General features: G+C 41.1%; 5 protein-coding genes across 11 annotated transcripts in view; 3 read left to right on the plus strand and 2 right to left on the minus strand.

Moving 5' to 3' along the window:
* Positions 1–2994, plus strand: part of ripor2 (RHO family interacting cell polarization regulator 2) — a 57335-nt gene extending 54341 nt beyond the window's left edge. For 6 of the 7 annotated variants that reach the window (XM_031854367.1, XM_031854364.1, XM_031854368.1 and 3 more), the window contains one exon: positions 368–2994. In XM_031854367.1, the coding sequence (XP_031710227.1) occupies positions 368–468 (101 nt within the window). In that variant the 3' untranslated portion in view covers positions 469–2994. The remainder of the gene's footprint in view (positions 1–367) is intronic. The other variant, XM_031854371.1, reaches the window with a different exon arrangement.
* gmnn (geminin DNA replication inhibitor) lies at positions 2332–8367 on the minus strand. The gene is made up of 7 exons (XM_031854373.1): positions 7075–8367; positions 6609–6680; positions 5973–6074; positions 5651–5804; positions 5475–5557; positions 4926–5036; positions 2332–4748 (listed from the first exon to the last, which is right to left on the minus strand). Exons 2-7 carry the CDS (start codon positions 6663–6665, stop codon positions 4587–4589), a joined length of 669 nt encoding a protein of 222 aa, XP_031710233.1. The 5' UTR covers positions 6666–6680; positions 7075–8367; the 3' UTR covers positions 2332–4586.
* On the plus strand, positions 7241–11265 carry cunh6orf62 (chromosome unknown C6orf62 homolog). The gene is made up of 5 exons (XM_031854372.1): positions 7241–8846; positions 9047–9223; positions 9309–9434; positions 9705–9839; positions 9947–11265. Exons 1-5 carry the CDS (start codon positions 8718–8720, stop codon positions 10070–10072), a joined length of 693 nt encoding a protein of 230 aa, XP_031710232.1. The 5' UTR covers positions 7241–8717; the 3' UTR covers positions 10073–11265.
* A 1-nt stretch (position 11266) lies between these two features.
* acot13 (acyl-CoA thioesterase 13) lies at positions 11267–12764 on the minus strand. The gene is made up of 3 exons (XM_031854374.1): positions 12509–12764; positions 12163–12347; positions 11267–11704 (listed from the first exon to the last, which is right to left on the minus strand). Exons 1-3 carry the CDS (start codon positions 12590–12592, stop codon positions 11545–11547), a joined length of 429 nt encoding a protein of 142 aa, XP_031710234.1. The 5' UTR covers positions 12593–12764; the 3' UTR covers positions 11267–11544.
* A 152-nt stretch (positions 12765–12916) lies between these two features.
* On the plus strand, positions 12917–15873 carry tdp2b (tyrosyl-DNA phosphodiesterase 2b). Its single transcript, XM_031853629.1, has 7 exons — positions 12917–13177; positions 13428–13549; positions 13644–13796; positions 13944–14035; positions 14460–14578; positions 14669–14839; positions 14959–15873. Exons 1-7 carry the CDS (start codon positions 13028–13030, stop codon positions 15238–15240), a joined length of 1089 nt encoding a protein of 362 aa, XP_031709489.1. The 5' UTR covers positions 12917–13027; the 3' UTR covers positions 15241–15873.
* The last annotated feature ends 199 nt before the right edge of the window (positions 15874–16072 follow it).

Here is a 16072-nt window from a genome sequence, read left to right on the forward strand (position 1 = left end):
ATTGTGACACTCCTAAGTCATAAAAAAAACACCCCATAAAGTATAAAAATACTAATATGATGTATATAAATGTGTTCTTTACAGTATTATACCAAAACAAGTTTATTTTCGTCATAGTTCTGTTGGATTAAACCTCTTTAAAACTTAGCTTGACCTAAAAAAGGCCTACCGAGTCGTCCTCAGGCAAATCTGGACAGCGGATGCTGTTAATTTTTTCAGTGATTTACATACCTCGCCTATATTTTGACCTGAAGCCGAACTATTTTGACTGCAGGGATACTATTGCAAACAGAAGTAACATTTGCCATCATTTAAAACTGCTTGGGGGGATACAGTGCTTATAGATGATCCCTTTTGTTTGTGGCAGGTGAGGAGGGGCGACTGGCGTACGAGCAGCTGGACACGGTGCCTGGAGAAATCATCCGCATGGGCACACGGCGGGGGAACGCCGTCACCACTGCCTTTTGAGCCATCGCCACCAAAAAGCATCACAAATGACATCTCAACCCCACGCCCGAGGACAGCACTGCTCCTCCCTCAGCTACACCTCACAAGGCTGTTAATGACGGATCACTTTATTGATCTGCTTTTCTGCACAGACTTATGGATCTCTACGTCGCCACATTAGATCACTGTTCTTACCAACACTGCCTCCTCATAGGAACTAACACCAAACAAACTGTATCAACCACAGAAGACACACAACCTATACCCCTCCTGTACGCACGCATTTACACGCCTCGATTCTCCATCACCCTCACTTTCAGACACCCCTACGCTTCACCCCTTCCTTTCCCTGCTTTCTGAGCCAGGCAGACCGGAAACATTGAGTTTAACTGGAGAGCACTTTTGTCTGGACAAAAAGCTGCTCCAAAGACTGTGGCAACTAGAATTTGAGCAATGCGTCTTCGCCTTTCACGTAACCTCATTCAAGAAGCCACCGCACCAAACACTTACATCATTTACTCATTGATTAATCATCATCTTGATTGTTACGGAGTCAGTTGTGTCACACAATATACCAACTATGATCTTTGTATAATCACTGTCTATCATTAGAAATGTTTTCTGGCGCTTTTGAAAGATTTGCACTGTTGTAAGGCATAAATGTGGCATATTTTACACAGCCGGTGTGTAATGTATGCGCTTGTTTTCAGAATATATTTTTAAGTTGTTTTCTAGTATGTTCCATTTTGAGTTTCAGGGATTCTTGTACAGTTGAAAGATGCGCGATGTGTTGCAGGGAGGACCAATAACAATTTGAGAATGTCTTTCTGAGAGGATGTGATGTTGTGGTTTAAAAGCTACTTTAACAGCAGTTTTACAGTCGGGAGCAGATTTTGACCTCAGCTATCGATCATTTGGAGGAAAAGGAAAACCTGAAGAGTAGATCTGAAACAGGTCAGCACAGTGCCCACGTTTGACTCGCTCAGCAGTTTATATCAGAGTTTTCTCATACTTGCAGTTGAACAAGTGCAATTTTTCTGTATATACGTGACCCTTTTGCACCTAGATGACATTAGAGGACGATTGGTAAAGTCAGCTTTGGTCATTTGAGCCTCTATGGTCAAAGAAGGCAGGTTTCCACCAATACACTCTTGTTCTCTTGTTGATATATTTTTTTCTAACAGGTACAGAGCAAGTCCAGGGCAATAGATTTGGTTTAGGATTGTGCTCCATTAACTTTACAGAATGGAGAATACTTAAGGCTGAGTAAAAGCCTCATTTTGGCTAACTGCAAATTAATACAGTATGTGAGCTAATTCTTATGAGAAGCTGCGGAATGAGGTTTTTCTTTTTTGGGTCAGTTTTTATTTCCCTCCATCCTAACTGTAATGTGGGAAAACTGACTCGACTATTCCAACGTTTCTCACTGTAACTACTACTGAGTCTTGTGCCAGTGCACAACGACAAAACTCACATTTGTTCATAGATCTTATTTATTATTTCCTTGTAATTCTAATATTATTTGGAGTTATACTGTAATAGTTTACGTTATGTAAATGAAATGTATATTTATGTTCTATTTTGGATCAGGTCTCTACTCTTTGAAATATTGTTTATCGTTTAAAAAGACGTCCATTATATTATAATGCGAATGATCTCATGCTTAATTTTAATTGGAGTTTATTTTTGAAGGAATTATATTAGATTATTTTGGGGAAGATTACAATATCATTATACTGTTAGAAATCTTATTTCTTTTTCCTATACGGTATTGAACACAATGGGACATTATATATCAGAAATGTTACTTTATTACTTAAAAGATTTACTGCAACCAAAGGCCGAATTCATTTTTCAATTTTACTAAGAGCTAATAATTCATAATGGAGAATGTATTTTCAAAACACCATTTGCATTTTGGCCAGAATAATGAGAATTATATTTCAGCGCACACAATAGGACAAACCCATAATATATGAATCTTGTTATTTGGTTCTAACTGCACAGTCCAAAAGCCATATTGATTAAAAGCAAGTGGTAATATTTTTATGAAATTCATATTTTCTTTTGTAACATCTGTAAATGTGTGAAGTTCTTACTAAAAGCTGAAGATGGTTCAGTTTTTTTTCTAAACCTTTTTTCAAAACATGATCCATTTTAAGTAACGGTTACTTTTATTCATGATGTGAATAGCATTACAGTATTTTGGTAAAGTATCTAATTCATCCACTCATTTAGTGTTTGAATTTTTTTCTTTTGAGTGAGCTTTTGTTTTAGAAACTTGCAGTTTACCAGTGTTAAGTCAAGTTCATTTATTGGCTGTTCGATTCCTAATCACAAAGTACAAGTTGTCAAAATGTGCACATCTCATCTCTTATGCAGAGAGTAGTTTTAAGAATAACTTGGTACACTTTGTTGAAATTGATCATCTTTGTGGTCAATAGCTTCTGTACTGATCCATTTAGTTGCATACTACACTTCATTGTTTGGAAGTATTTCCTCTGCTCATCAAAAGATGCAATAAAGTTTATTTTTGCATAATTAAAACTGCAAAATTGTGGATTTTTAAAATAAGTGTTAAATGACATTGTTAGCTTTGAATTTGTTTTACATTTAAATGTTCGTAGTATTGTCATAAGTGGAATACATGTACAGTAAATTCCAGTTTGGATTTTGCAGATATCCAAAGACAAGTGTTTATTTAGCCTTTATGAAAATATTCATAAAAATATAGTATGTTGAAAAAAGTCATAGTATAGCTTGGGGAAGAGTTATTAAATGGCATGTTGCAAAATCTATTTCAAAAGATAGTATAGTATGTCAAAAAATAAAGTCATGGTGTAGCATGTTGAAAAAAAGTCAGTATAGTATGACTATTTGATGAAAAACTGTCAATATTTATGAATCAGCTGTATTGGACAGATGGAATGCAAACTTGGTACAGCTAAATAATGATCCAAACCAGACATCGATGTGTATAGAACATGCTGGATTGTTGCAGTATAGAAATGGATCAGCAGCTCCTGAGGCAGGTTGAGCTTCCTGGGCTGGGGAAAGAAGCGCTTCCTCTGCATCATGAGTTAGGTGTTTGAGGCCCTCTTTAGGTCCAGGAGCAAGTGGATCCCAGAAACCTGAAAGTCTCAGCAGAACTTTAGACTGGCACACATTTCACAACATTGTAAGTTACATTACGGTTGTAAAAAGTCATATAGTGAGATTTAAAAAGTCAGTATTGCATGTTGAAAATTTCATGAAAAAGTCATAGTATAGCGTGTCAAAAAGTAAAAGTCTTATTTTAAACTACTTTTCCTGTGCACAGGCAGTCAATATTTCATAGTTGAAGACCCATAACATGTTTTTTTTTCTTTAAAAAAAAAAAGTGTTTATTTTACAAAATGTACAAAACTGACATTGCACAATTTTACAGTGTAAACAGGGACACAAGCTTGACCGCATCTGGAAGTGTATGTAGCCTTCCACCCCCAGACTCATAGTAGGAAAATCGCAGCCGTTAGTCACATGGCTGTTTTCCTGTAGTTTCCAACCACCAAGAAAAAGGGATGGAGGGGGCTTAGGGGTCCCAACCGGTTTGGGTAGGACATGCAGCCTGTCGACATTAGCCCCACAAACTATTAGCAAACAGCTAGTAGAGCTGCAAGGCTTGCTGTTATTCTGTAGACACAAAAACATTCCCTCAGTACCTTCAGATTGGCATCATTAATGGCTCTGGGCTATGCAAGTGTCCCAATAAGCCAGGACAATGAGCCTGGTCAAAAAAAACATGGCCATAATAAACAGAAGCAACTGAAAATAATTGAGCCATCATTTATATGACTTACTATGCCTGTGCTTTTTCTACTGAGACTTGTTAAAATGTCTCCTGTGTGAAAGGCCTCTATGGCTTAGTTTTGAACACTTTAGTTGAACTGAACATAAATTAAAAAGAATAAAACCAGCCCCAATCTGTTAAAGGCTTAAAAACATAAAATGACCGACGTTTCAAAACTATTGCGGCTTGAAGTACATGAATTATTTTGAAACGCCAATTCAGTCAAATAGATGGCCACCTGTTGCCAAAGCACAAATGCTGCCGACCTGTATAAAAAGGTCAAAGTCCCATGACATACAAGAGTTGTCAGTTAATCCTGCTCTCCTGAGGGTCCAGCTTGTTCGTGGTCTGATGTCTCTTCTTCCTCCGAGTCACACAAACTGTCGTCACGCTCATCCTCCTCATCGTCTTCCACATCAAGAGCAATCTCCCTCAGTTCCGCCAGATTGTCTGGGCTCTCCCCAGTCAGCCTCTTTAAAAATACATAAAATGTAAATACATGGCAGTACATACATGCGATGACAAATTAAGCAGTAAAGACTTAAGGAACTTCAAGCATTCATAGAGGCTTGAATTTGAACGAGGTCATTTACCAGTATAGGTCAAGCTTGACAACAGACATCAGGATATTAGACAATATTGTGCCTACCTCAATCATATCAGCCATGTACTGGACGTGTTGTGCCAGCTCCTGTAGCTCTGCATTTTCAGAAGTTAGCTGTGTTATCTGGTCATCTTTGGCTTCAATGTCTTTGTGTAACTGGTTTAAATTTTAAAAATAAAATTAGAAACACATTATGCTTGAAAAGACAAACAAAGCAGAACCATGGCACAATGGGCAAACTGAACAGAGCTACAATATACAAGAGGTTTCAGAATGCATTTTACAGACAATATAGCACTGTAATCACACAGCAACACTAATCACAGGCTAATCAAAAAGAAAACACAAGACAGTTTGGAGCAGGCATAAACTCCAGATTTCCAAATAATCTCAAATTGAAAGCAATTCCACTGAGGCACCAATCCTGTGATGAACCTGTACACTCAAAGATAAACGGATTTCAATGAGTGCATTTAAGTGCAACGTTACTTTAACACTCAGTGCCAGCTGAACTGAAGCCAGCTAAGGTCGAGACAGCGGGAGCAATTCAAGCGATAGCTAAACATTAGCCATCGCTCGTAGAGATTAACTCACCTTCTCGTTCTCCTGTAAAACATTGTACAAGGCCTTCCGACGCTCCTCTGCCATCGCTTTCCAGTAGGTGGGAGGGGGAGTTTCTACGACAGTGACAGAAATTTAGCTCAAGGTAGAGAAAATCATTTTGGGGTTGATTCCATATAATATGCAACGCATTGATAATGGATTCTTACCTACAACCATAAGTTCATATGCATCATTGGTTATGCCATTTGTCAAACACTGAGCTTCTTCTGTTTGTGTAGACTTGACTTCTACCTTCACCCTCTTTGGACCTCTAGTTGGTTCTGCGCTCCACTGTTTCCTTTTGGGGATCACCTTTCCCACCTAAACAGAAAAATACAAGCTAGAACCATTTTAATGCTGAAACCCACTAAAGGCGACAACAGATCAATTGTTCTTTTAGTGGAACAATTCTATACAAATTGATCTAATGCAAACATGGACAAAATAAACCCCAAATCAAATGACCTCTTGCAACAAGTCACTACATACCTGAGCCGACCTTCCCAAGTCTTTGTTGCCAGCTGAGGGCTGGAGGACCTGCAGGGTTTGCCTGGGACATCCCATTGCCTTTTGAGATGGTGTGAAAAGGCTCTGGGAGTGGAAGACAAAAGCCCAGTGTTAACTTACAGAGTAGATCACAATTCACAGATATGAGAATAGTTAAAGGGAAAAATCCTGAACACTTACCAGTTGCATTTTGAGAAACTCACCGAGTCACACGGGAACGTAACATGAGCAGTGTTCTCATTTTCAAAGTCTCTATTCACGAGGACTTAGCGTCACTTTACATGCTTTACTTTAGTTACACAGTCACCATGGGAAAGAGGGCACGAGTGAAGTGGCTTTCAACACTAACAACGCTGCTGCCATGTGCAACAGGGCCCACGGGTGTCAGAACAGGGGCAGGGTGCAACATTTAACAGCCGTGGGAAAGTTACTCCTCGAGGCTCATTACAGAGGCGCAAACATGCTCCATCTGTTAATGTTTGGCCACAGCTTCACAACCCTGCTGCGCCGAAAAAGCTGTGAGGGAGAGAATGTCTGGACCGACACCCATTAATAAGAGACAATTCCTGCCCAGTCATTTAACAGACGTCTTAAACAGATACTAAACTAGTTACTCACCTTTGGATTCACATGAGACCTCTGCTGGCCGTGTTTTAGCTTTCCACTGAAACTCATTTTCCTTCAATAGACCTGGTGGAGAAATACAACGTCACTTCGCATTAAAGCGTACAGGAAGTTCAACGTGTGTTACGTTGAAGGGGAAAAAGTGCCAAAATAAGATAGCTTTGGTTTCCAAATTAGATGGTAACTTTATGGCATTAGCTTATGCGTTAATTGTAATGCTACCACATTAGCCTTTAACAAAAAGACTATAGAGTCTAAAGCTACTCACAAGAGTATCGTTACATGTGTCGTCACCGCTGTAAGAAAGGGTCAACTGACTCACCTAACGTTAAGTCTACAAACATTTAAGAGACGACGGCTAAGGCTAGCACAGCGGCAGTTGGTGTTAGTAGTAATTAAGGAAGCAGCACATGTGAAGACGATACATTAAGTCAATATTAATGGTGTTAAACAGTCTTACCGTTGGTGAGTAAAAACACGACGTTGTTGAGTCTCCTCCAAAGATCGCGCGCCAGTGGCTTAAATACGTCTAATCAGTCACGTGATAAAGAGGCCAATCACGCGCAAGCTTTCCGAGCAGTTGTTTTTTTTCCCCTCGTGCGGTCACATGTCAAAACACGTCACATCTTTGTAGTTGACTGTGCAGCCATTTTGGGGAGGCTGTCGTCGAGCTTGTCTGTGCCGTTACCAGCTGCCTAAAATCACACAAAGAAACCAAACGGACAAACGTTGGACGACACACGCCGTTAAAGATGGGCCCGCCGGGAGACAGAACACGCCACACGTCGACTGAAAGAACGGAGGATTCCAGCTGGATTGTCGATTTATCTTGACATGGCATGCGGCAGGGCGAGTCGGAGGTTGTGACGACTGAAGAAAAGAAGAGAAAGAAAAACAAGCGCAGCAAACACCTCGAAACTTCAGACGTGGAAAGGGGAGATTTTGTTTAGCTAACGTTTATTGCGCCACTCAGCGTTTTGTCGTTTGTTGGCTATTGATTCCCTTCCTGTTTTTTTGTCGATTAAGTTAACAAGACGCGACTGAAGCTAACTATACCTAAAGCTAACATGCTGAGCACGAGCAACACCAGTTAGTCAGTCACCCCTGCAGGTCTCTTGACTCTCACAACACTGGCAGTCGCGTTGAACCTGGCGAGAAAATGTAAACGCGTAGAAAGATGACTGTACGCTAGCTAGCCAACCACACTTGGGCCTCAATTAAGCCAATCAGTCAGAAGATAAGATGTAGCTATCTCGTCGGTTCACTACTAGTTAGTGTTGGAAGTGAATGCCTAGATTAGCTTGCTAGCTCACCTTAGCTAGTGCGCTAAAAATACGCCCACATCATGACTATCAGCAGTGGCAGCAGCGCAGGCCGTGGGCCAAGTGAGTGGCAGTAAAAGTCAAGGAAATGTCAAGGTACTTTCGCAGTAGTCTTCGATGTTACCCGGTGCCAATATCTCCTGGCATCTATATTTACCTGCCATGTTCGTCTGTATCCCCAACCCGTCTTTAACACGCACATAACTGTATACCTACAGAGAAACAAACACGTTGATAGCCATGGATGAGGGACTTTGAAATGACCCACGTAATAGAATATTTGTCCGCTTGCTAGTCTCTGTAGTCCTCAATTTCACGAGCAAAAAAAGTATATTGTCGGTATGGGTTTTTACAGTAGCAGCCATTTTTGTTGATTTCAGTACAATTCTCAGTAAAAAAAATTTGAGTTGCTCTTTTCTTTAAAACTCTGTTCGTGTCGATGGCAGGTTGAAAAACACTCATTTGACTTAACAATCATGTCTTAAAACATGGATTTCTGAACAAGTAATAAGGAGATGTAGTCATAGCTTGTTGACCAATCCCCTCCTAAACACTGCCCTTTTACAAAAAAAATAAAAAAATGACTTAGTATTGTTTCTGATTTGTTGAACTTCTCAGTTGGTAGTGGGTATTTTAGAGATCTAGCCTAGAGTTGTTCGATGCGTTGTCTCTGCAAAGGGTAGCTACCTCCATCCTTTATCCAACGTATAAATACAAAAGTACAGAGTTTTGCCAAAATATTCTGCACAAGAGAAGAAGACACTACCATCGAAATCTAACCATGGGGGACCCAACTTCACGAAGAAATCACACAAGAAATCGACTACGAGCTCAACTTCGGAAGAAAAGGGAATCTTTGGCTGATCAGTTTGACTTCAAGATCTATATAGCCTTCGTTTTCAAAGAAAAGGTTCGTCAGTAAAATGGACGAATACAGTAATTATTGACACAATCTGAAATCGTACTCGTCTCTCATAATTTGACATCATTTTCTCCATCTCTTTGCTCATTACACGATTAAGTGTCTCATTCAGACCGGTTCCTTTTTATATGCCCATAGCAAAATTATGACTTTAAATATGTTTGTTCCTGTGTTTGTTTTCATTACAGAAGAAGAAGTCTGCACTTTTTGAGGTAGCTGAAGTGGTGCCAGTGATGACCAACAACTATGAAGAAAACATCCTACGAGGTGTGCGAGATTCCAGCTACTCTCTCGAGAGTTCAATAGAACTCCTGCAAAAAGATGTTGTGCAACTGCACGCCCCCCGATACCAGTCAATGCGAAGGGTAAGCCGGTGCGTCGTCTCAGGAGGGGATTGCTTGAAGAAGACAAAAGTCCAGTTGTGTTTTACATTGTTTTCTCTCCGCTCAGGATGTGATAGGCTGCACACAGGAGATGGACTTCATCCTTTGGCCACGCAACGATATTGAGAAGATCGTCTGTCTACTGTTCTCCAGGTGGAAGGGGGCTGATGATGAACCCTTTAGGCCTGTTCAGGTCAGAACTTGGCACCTCGGCAGATTACTGGAGAGCTGCAACTGAATTATTTATTATCAATTAATATGCCGATCACTTTCTAGATTAGTCGATTGAAAACCGTTTTTAAATGAAGAATAACCTTGTGCATGTTATAATAACCAGATTTTCACATTTAGATGTGTTAAATCGTACACTACCAAAGACATATTAATTTGTGAATCACCCTGCTTTAGTCTATATGAAACAAAATGTACTTTTTGGCTCACAAGACCCTCCTCTGTTTTACAGGCCAAGTTCGAATTTCATCATGGAGACTACGAGAAGCAGTGCTTGCATGCTTTGGGTCGTAAAGACAAGGCTGGAATGGTCATGAACAACCCAACTCAGTCTGTATTTCTCTTCATGGATAGACAGCACTTACAGGTGAGTCAGTCCACTGAAATTATGTTACTGATTTGACTGGAACCGTAACCCCTGACAGCATCCTAACGCACTTGACCGCAAATGTTCTCTGTCCACCTCTCTTGCAGACTCCTAAAACCAAGGCCACAGTGTTCAAGTTGTGCAGCCTCTGCCTATACTTGCCTCAGGACCAGCTGACCTGCTGGGGTGTGGGAGACATAGAGGATCACCTCCGCCCATACATGCCTGATTGAGGCTTCCTGCATCACCCAGCCACACAGGAAAAAGCCCTTCCCCTCCCTCCAGCCTAAGCCTTCAGAAGCAAATTGATGTACTCATCTCCATTCATTTCCTTTTAAAAGATTTGAACTTGTGCTTGGATCTCTCCTGTTTTTGTTACCTACTCGTTCTCCCCTCCCTGACCTGAAGCTGATTCAGTTCCCATCCTTGTCTTTTTTTTTTCCCTCATGCTCCCAATGTTCCTCCTCTTCTCTTTGCCATTTTTGGATTGGTTCCCCCATTTTTTTCCCTTTTACTCCCTCTTCATTCCCCCCTTTACTCACTCATGCATTTTTGTTCATTTGAACCTGCACGAACATTGATTTTGAGTGGTTGGTTGTTCTCTTGGAGCCGCACTATCAACAGCACCGGTCATTGAAGGAACTCTTTATGTTGCATCAAAACAGGAATAAACAATACAGGTCTTCACGGTGGTTCTCAGACGGACGTGTTTAATATCCTTGTTGTCATAAGAGGTTTGTTAAAGCTTGTTTGTAATGTCAATGGGGTTTCTAGAACAACTTTACACAATCTTTTGACCAAGGACAGGTGTGAATAGGTGTTTAAACACCTGTGTAAGCAAAGAAAACAAGATGAACAATATTTGTCAAATCATATGGTGTAGGTATTGCTTCTTAAAAACCGCCTTAGTTTATTTTTTTGCTGGACTTTAAAAAAAATGTTTTGGTGTCATTTGCTTTCCTCTAAGACATGCTAGGCAGGCCTTTGCTAACATCTTGAGTGGCTTGAAAGGCATTGTACACAAAGTTAAGACGTGTTGGTTAGATGTTGGAGGTCATTGTCACCATTTAAGCACCATTCATTTAAGCTACTGAGATCTTTTTTATTTGGGATGTGGGGTGGTGAAAAACTGAAATGGTGACATACTTAATGTTTAACTTGCCTAACAAAGTTGCTGAAGCTAACTGATTTGTTTAATTTGACCTACTAAAATGAAAATAATTTGCTGCCATGCTCATCAAATTAAAATTGGGCTTGCTTGTCAAAGAATATTAAGTACATAGTTCATATAATTTTGCTCCTTGTTGATTCAGTGTGTTCAGTTAAAAGGGTATTAGGCGTGTAACTTCTGTTTTTTTTCTTTTGTTGATTCTCAAGTCAATACTGCTGAGCATATCCCAATACAATGCAAATTCTGAAAGCATAACTCTTGTCTATTTGTTTTATTGCATGTGCATGAAATGGTAACATTGATACAGTAGTTAGGTCAGAATTGACTCTGACCATACAGCATTAGTATGTATTACCTCTGCAACAGAGGCAGCAACCTTCATTTAGTAACCAGCCAACATGGATTTGTTGCACTCACCACTGCTGTCATCTCCTTGGTACAGAGTTAGTGGTTTTAAGAACTATTTCCCTTAGTCCCTTGTTTTGACAGTTCACATGATATGTAATTTACTGACAGGCACAGAGGGGGGACAGTCTAGCTGCTGCCGAGGTGTTTTGTGTGTCTCCCTTGTGCTATGAGCTTCCCTGTGGCCTTGTTGGTGAGGTCTACAGTGGCAAACGCCAGTGTCCGTCCATGCTTCAGAACCTGAGCAGTGATGAGTACGTCCTCTCCTATCTTCGCAGCATTCATGTATCTGTAAGACATTGACATTTGCACTTTATGGAGTTGGATCTTCAACCTGTTTAACACACAAAGGCCTGAAAACAGGGCTGTAGACACCACTGAAGACATGGAGATCATGCCCTCTGTATTTTATCTGGGGAATTTGGGGCTTTTTAGGAAACAAAATGTTACAAAAATCTATATGTTCTGATGCAAGTAGGTTGAGCAAATATGGAAGCTGATTGAAATATTCAAATCAAAAAATCTGAAACATTTTAGATTTTCTTATTGGTAATCCGTCACTCAAAAGTCAGCCATACCTAAATGTATTATAAATCTGTAAAATATGGTTAAACCTTAATACTAGATGTATGCGTTTTTAAACGTCCATTTATATTTCACAGGTAATGTTTATGGTTTTGTTTTGTTCAAGGTTTATGGGGATCAGTGGGGAAAACACCTGAGCTTTGACATTGTTCATGGACTCACGTTATGTTCATATCCACACTGACTCCCGGTGCTCCCCTCTCAGTGTACATGATCGCCATGGTGGATATGACATCGACCAGGGTGGCTGTCAACCCGCCGTGGAGCGTCCCTCCGCGGTTTGTGTGCTCCTCGTCCACCCGCATCTCACACACCACCTTACCTGGACTGGCAGACAAGACGTCCACCTGAAGGACACACGCATGGCTACCTGTTACAGTGCAACAATGCGGATGATATCCGGCTACGTAACCCGTTGCGTTTAAAAAGTGAATTACAACATGTAACGTTACTCAGTCACAGAAATACATATTAAAATCGTCAAATGTTTCAGAATGCGTATGTTTACCTTGCTCAGGACCTTGTCGAAGCCGGAATGATCTACCATCGCCCTCATTATTTGTTTTAACGAGTTTAAAGACAGTGAAACCATATTTAACGCTAGCTAAATAGAGGCGGTCAATGTCAAACCTTAACCGTCTGTGGACAAACTTCTGTTTACCTCAAACCGGAAACTGTTGCGTTGAATAAATCGTCCGGGCGAAGTTTACAGCTAATCTGCTAATTTAGCTAAATCGCATTTCGATGTAATTTTGGTTAACAATGCAAACAGGTCCCCATTAATAGCAATATGTGGTGATATTAATTGGTAACTGCACATGTAATCTATAGTTGTTCACGTTTAGGCATACAAAGTAACGTTTCTATTGTGCTTCGCTGTGATTTGTTGGAACGTCAGTTAGAAAATTTACCCGGACGCCTTTCACTGGTGCACCTGCGATAACTTGCAGAAAAAAACATGGACTAATGTTTGCATTACTCTACTTCTCCTGTGTAATTCCGTAAGCAAAACGAGTGGCTGGAAAACATGGCTTCTAATGTATCAGACTCGGACAAACCATCGGTTTCTAATGTGGAACAAAGCAGAAGTGGCCTCTGCGATGAGTTTGCTGCAATAACAGGAACCGACAGCGCTGTGGCTCAGTGCTACTTGGCTGAAAACGAGTGGGAGATGGAGGTACAGTAGACAACTGAGGCCTCTCAGTTGTGACTTTAACTGTAGGCCACTGTTGCAGCTAAATACAGAATGCCATGATGATGTGGCAAGTTTTTGCAATTCAGCACTGCTGCAGTTTATTTCACTGATTAGGTCAGCCTCTAAGGCTTAAAAAAAAAAGTGCTAAAAATGTTTCCAAATCTGTTATGGATGTCATGAAAATCTAAAAGCAGTTGACCCTGATGGACTTTTCCCATTACCTTTCTATCAGAGAGCTTTGAACTCATTCTTTGAGGCTGATTTGGAGAAAGTATTTGAAGAAGATTTTCCAGACGGTGAGACCAGCCCCAAAGCAAAGAGGCAGAAAGTTGAGGAAAAACCTCCAGCAGACTGGTAAGTCTACAGTCTTCCCTCCTTTGACACTCTCCAAGTTACTTAATGTGTTCAGTAACTCCAAATGAATCAACAGTCTGTGAACAATTTCCAGTATAGATTTGACTGAAGACAGTCCGGCATCCGCACGCAAATCCTCAGAAGAAGACGACGACAATAAGCTGTCACTGATCTCCTGGAACGTGGATGGACTCGATACAGACAACCTTGGAGAGCGCGCCAGAGGCCTGTGCTCCTTCTTAGTCTTGTAAGCTCGTTTATCTACACTGTTATTCGTTGTTGGCGTCACTTGATATAAAACTGTATTTAAACTGTTTATATCAGAGGTCAGCTGCACCTGAAGAAATAAAAGATGGCAGATAGCATTTAAAAGGTGAATCTTGTCTTCATGTAGATACACTCCTGACGTGGTGTTCCTACAGGAGCTTATTCCACCTTACGTCCAGTACTTGAAGAAACGGGCCGTCAGCTACCTAATCATTGAAGGTACGTTATGCTCAACAGGCCTTTTTTTGCCAAATACTTTTTGACATGTCAAAGGAGGAAAAACACAGCTGCAAATAATAAAATAAAATAAAATGAATAATATCTGAATTCCATTTAGCTACTTCAGTGTTAGGGTCCTTGTATTGTGCATGCTGGCTCACTGTCACACTGCTTTGGCTTACTGGGACACTTGAGAACAGAGCCTGTGCTTTTCCTCACATGACAAGTCAAAATGTCTGCTGTGTAAAAGACCTATGATGTAGGTATTTTCCCTGGAGATTTGTCTACGCTCCTGTTGCAGTGAACTCTACTATTTTTATTACACGATGGCTGTCTGGTCGTACCAGTTGAACTAAATACCAAAATAAATAAACTGAGACTGAGACCAGAAGTTTAAACTATCCTCTGAACTTTTGCTGACCAGGTGGCGAGGATAATTACTTCACCGGGATGATGCTGAAGAAGACACGGGTCAAATTTTTGGAGAGCGAGATAGTATCTTACCCTACAACTCAAATGATGAGGAATCTGCTTGTAGCTCAGGTTCGGGCAAGGATAGTTCAGTCCAAATACTCGAGCCATGTTCAGCTCACCTTAATTGATACAAAGTTGTCTTTTTCTCTTTGAAATCAGGTGACATTCAAAGGCCAGAAGCTGTGTCTGTTGACGTCCCACCTCGAGAGCTGTAAAGGCCAAGCAGAGGAACGGATGAAACAGCTGCGTGTGGTGCTTCAGAGGATGAGAGAGGCACCCGAGGATGTCACCGTCCTGTTTGGAGGGGACACAAACCTGAGGGACACTGAGGTCAGCCGTTTGTCTTGGCATCGCAACAATGGTGTTTATGCTTGCATTTTTTTTTTCCCCCTCTACATGTTATCACACAATGTACCTCTTTAAAATGATTCCCCCGGGCTCCATCTCAGGTTGCCAAGGTGGGTCTGCCCTCCAGTGTCTGCGATGTGTGGGAACGACTGGGAAAGCAGGAGCACTGCCGCTACACATGGGACACCAAAGCCAACAACAACAAGACTGTTCCTTACGTCTGTCGCTGCCGCTTCGACCGGGTCTACTTCCGCCCTGCTGCCAAGGACGGCGTCCCACGCCTGGCCCCTGACCACATGGCCCTGGTGGGGCTGGAGAAGCTGGACTGTGGACGCTTCACTAGTGATCACTGGGGAATCTACTGTAGCTTCTCTGCTGTGTAGAAATGCACAAAACAACCTAAAACACGCCAGTTCTCAGATCAGCTAATGCAGTTTGTTTTGTGTGTTTTACGGTCAGTACAAAGAAAATGATCTGCCCTCATCTGAGGTTGGTTAACTGTACATTTTATTTTGATTTGTCAGTTTTATCTTCTAATGGGTCTCTTATTGAAGTCTTTGCTTTTTTGAGTTTGTCTTTCTTTAAAATTGATAAATAAAGGTAGAAAGCACCAATAAATATTGCAGCATTGTGTATGTGTAGTATTGATATCTGAGCACTAGAGAGCACTACAGAGTTCAATTGCAATTGATAACAAAGTGACATTTTCTGACGGCAGTACGGAGTTCAGTATTTACATAAAAAGAAAAAAATATCAATCTGAATAGCGACTCCGTAATTTAAGCTATAGGTCCATGAACATGACCCAACAGCAAACAAACTCAAACCCATTAAAACATGGACCCAAAACCATGAGTGCAGCCCTTATTTATATCATTAATACACCTGTGGTTTTCGTGCTATGTCACAAAAGGTGTGTTGTGAAATAGGCATATTAGAATATGATTTACTTGCACCTATAATCTACAATTCTATACTATGACCTCAGTTCTACCCCAAAACCTCCTCAGTCTCTGCCATCAACCTCCCTCGTCTCTCTCTGTAATGCTCTCTTCAGAGCCGAGTGTTTTCATGTTTCTACAGCACTCACACACACAGTGAAAAAGAGCTGACCTTAGGAAAGGACACAGATGCGACTTTACCCTGGAAGCAGGCGTCATCAGAACAGGCCCCTCCCCCCCCCCCCCCCCCCCCCCCCCCCCCCCCCCCCCCCCC

This window comes from Anarrhichthys ocellatus, unplaced genomic scaffold, assembly GCF_004355925.1.
Source record: "Anarrhichthys ocellatus isolate YVR2014 unplaced genomic scaffold, GSC_Weel_1.0 scaffold14, whole genome shotgun sequence".
Classification (NCBI taxonomy): domain Eukaryota; kingdom Metazoa; phylum Chordata; class Actinopteri; order Perciformes; family Anarhichadidae; genus Anarrhichthys; species Anarrhichthys ocellatus.

What these genes read in the sequence shown, in the direction of transcription:
- gmnn (XM_031854373.1), bottom strand. Translation starts at nt 6,665, where the DNA reads ATGAGTTTCAGTGGAAAGCTAAAACACGGCCAGCAGAGGTCTCATGTG. An exon ending in ATATGAACTTATGGTTGTAG is followed by an intron (nt 5,558 to 5,650) that starts GTAAGAATCCAT and finishes TCACTGTCGTAG; the next exon opens with AAACTCCCCCTCCCACCTAC. An exon ending in TTTTACAGGAGAACGAGAAG is followed by an intron (nt 5,037 to 5,474) that starts GTGAGTTAATCT and finishes AATTTAAACCAG; the next exon opens with TTACACAAAGACATTGAAGC.
- cunh6orf62 (XM_031854372.1), top strand. Translation starts at nt 8,718, where the DNA reads ATGGGGGACCCAACTTCACGAAGAAATCACACAAGAAATCGACTACGA. An exon ending in CCTTCGTTTTCAAAGAAAAG is followed by an intron (nt 8,847 to 9,046) that starts GTTCGTCAGTAA and finishes TTTTCATTACAG; the next exon opens with AAGAAGAAGTCTGCACTTTT. An exon ending in TGGATAGACAGCACTTACAG is followed by an intron (nt 9,840 to 9,946) that starts GTGAGTCAGTCC and finishes CCTCTCTTGCAG; the next exon opens with ACTCCTAAAACCAAGGCCAC.
- acot13 (XM_031854374.1), bottom strand. Translation starts at nt 12,592, where the DNA reads ATGGTTTCACTGTCTTTAAACTCGTTAAAACAAATAATGAGGGCGATG. An exon ending in TCGACAAGGTCCTGAGCAAG is followed by an intron (nt 12,348 to 12,508) that starts GTAAACATACGC and finishes TGTGTCCTTCAG; the next exon opens with GTGGACGTCTTGTCTGCCAG. An exon ending in AGTGTGGATATGAACATAAC is followed by an intron (nt 11,705 to 12,162) that starts GTGAGTCCATGA and finishes AATGTCTTACAG; the next exon opens with ATACATGAATGCTGCGAAGA.
- tdp2b (XM_031853629.1), top strand. Translation starts at nt 13,028, where the DNA reads ATGGCTTCTAATGTATCAGACTCGGACAAACCATCGGTTTCTAATGTG. An exon ending in GAAAAACCTCCAGCAGACTG is followed by an intron (nt 13,550 to 13,643) that starts GTAAGTCTACAG and finishes AACAATTTCCAG; the next exon opens with TATAGATTTGACTGAAGACA. An exon ending in CAGCTACCTAATCATTGAAG is followed by an intron (nt 14,036 to 14,459) that starts GTACGTTATGCT and finishes TTTGCTGACCAG; the next exon opens with GTGGCGAGGATAATTACTTC.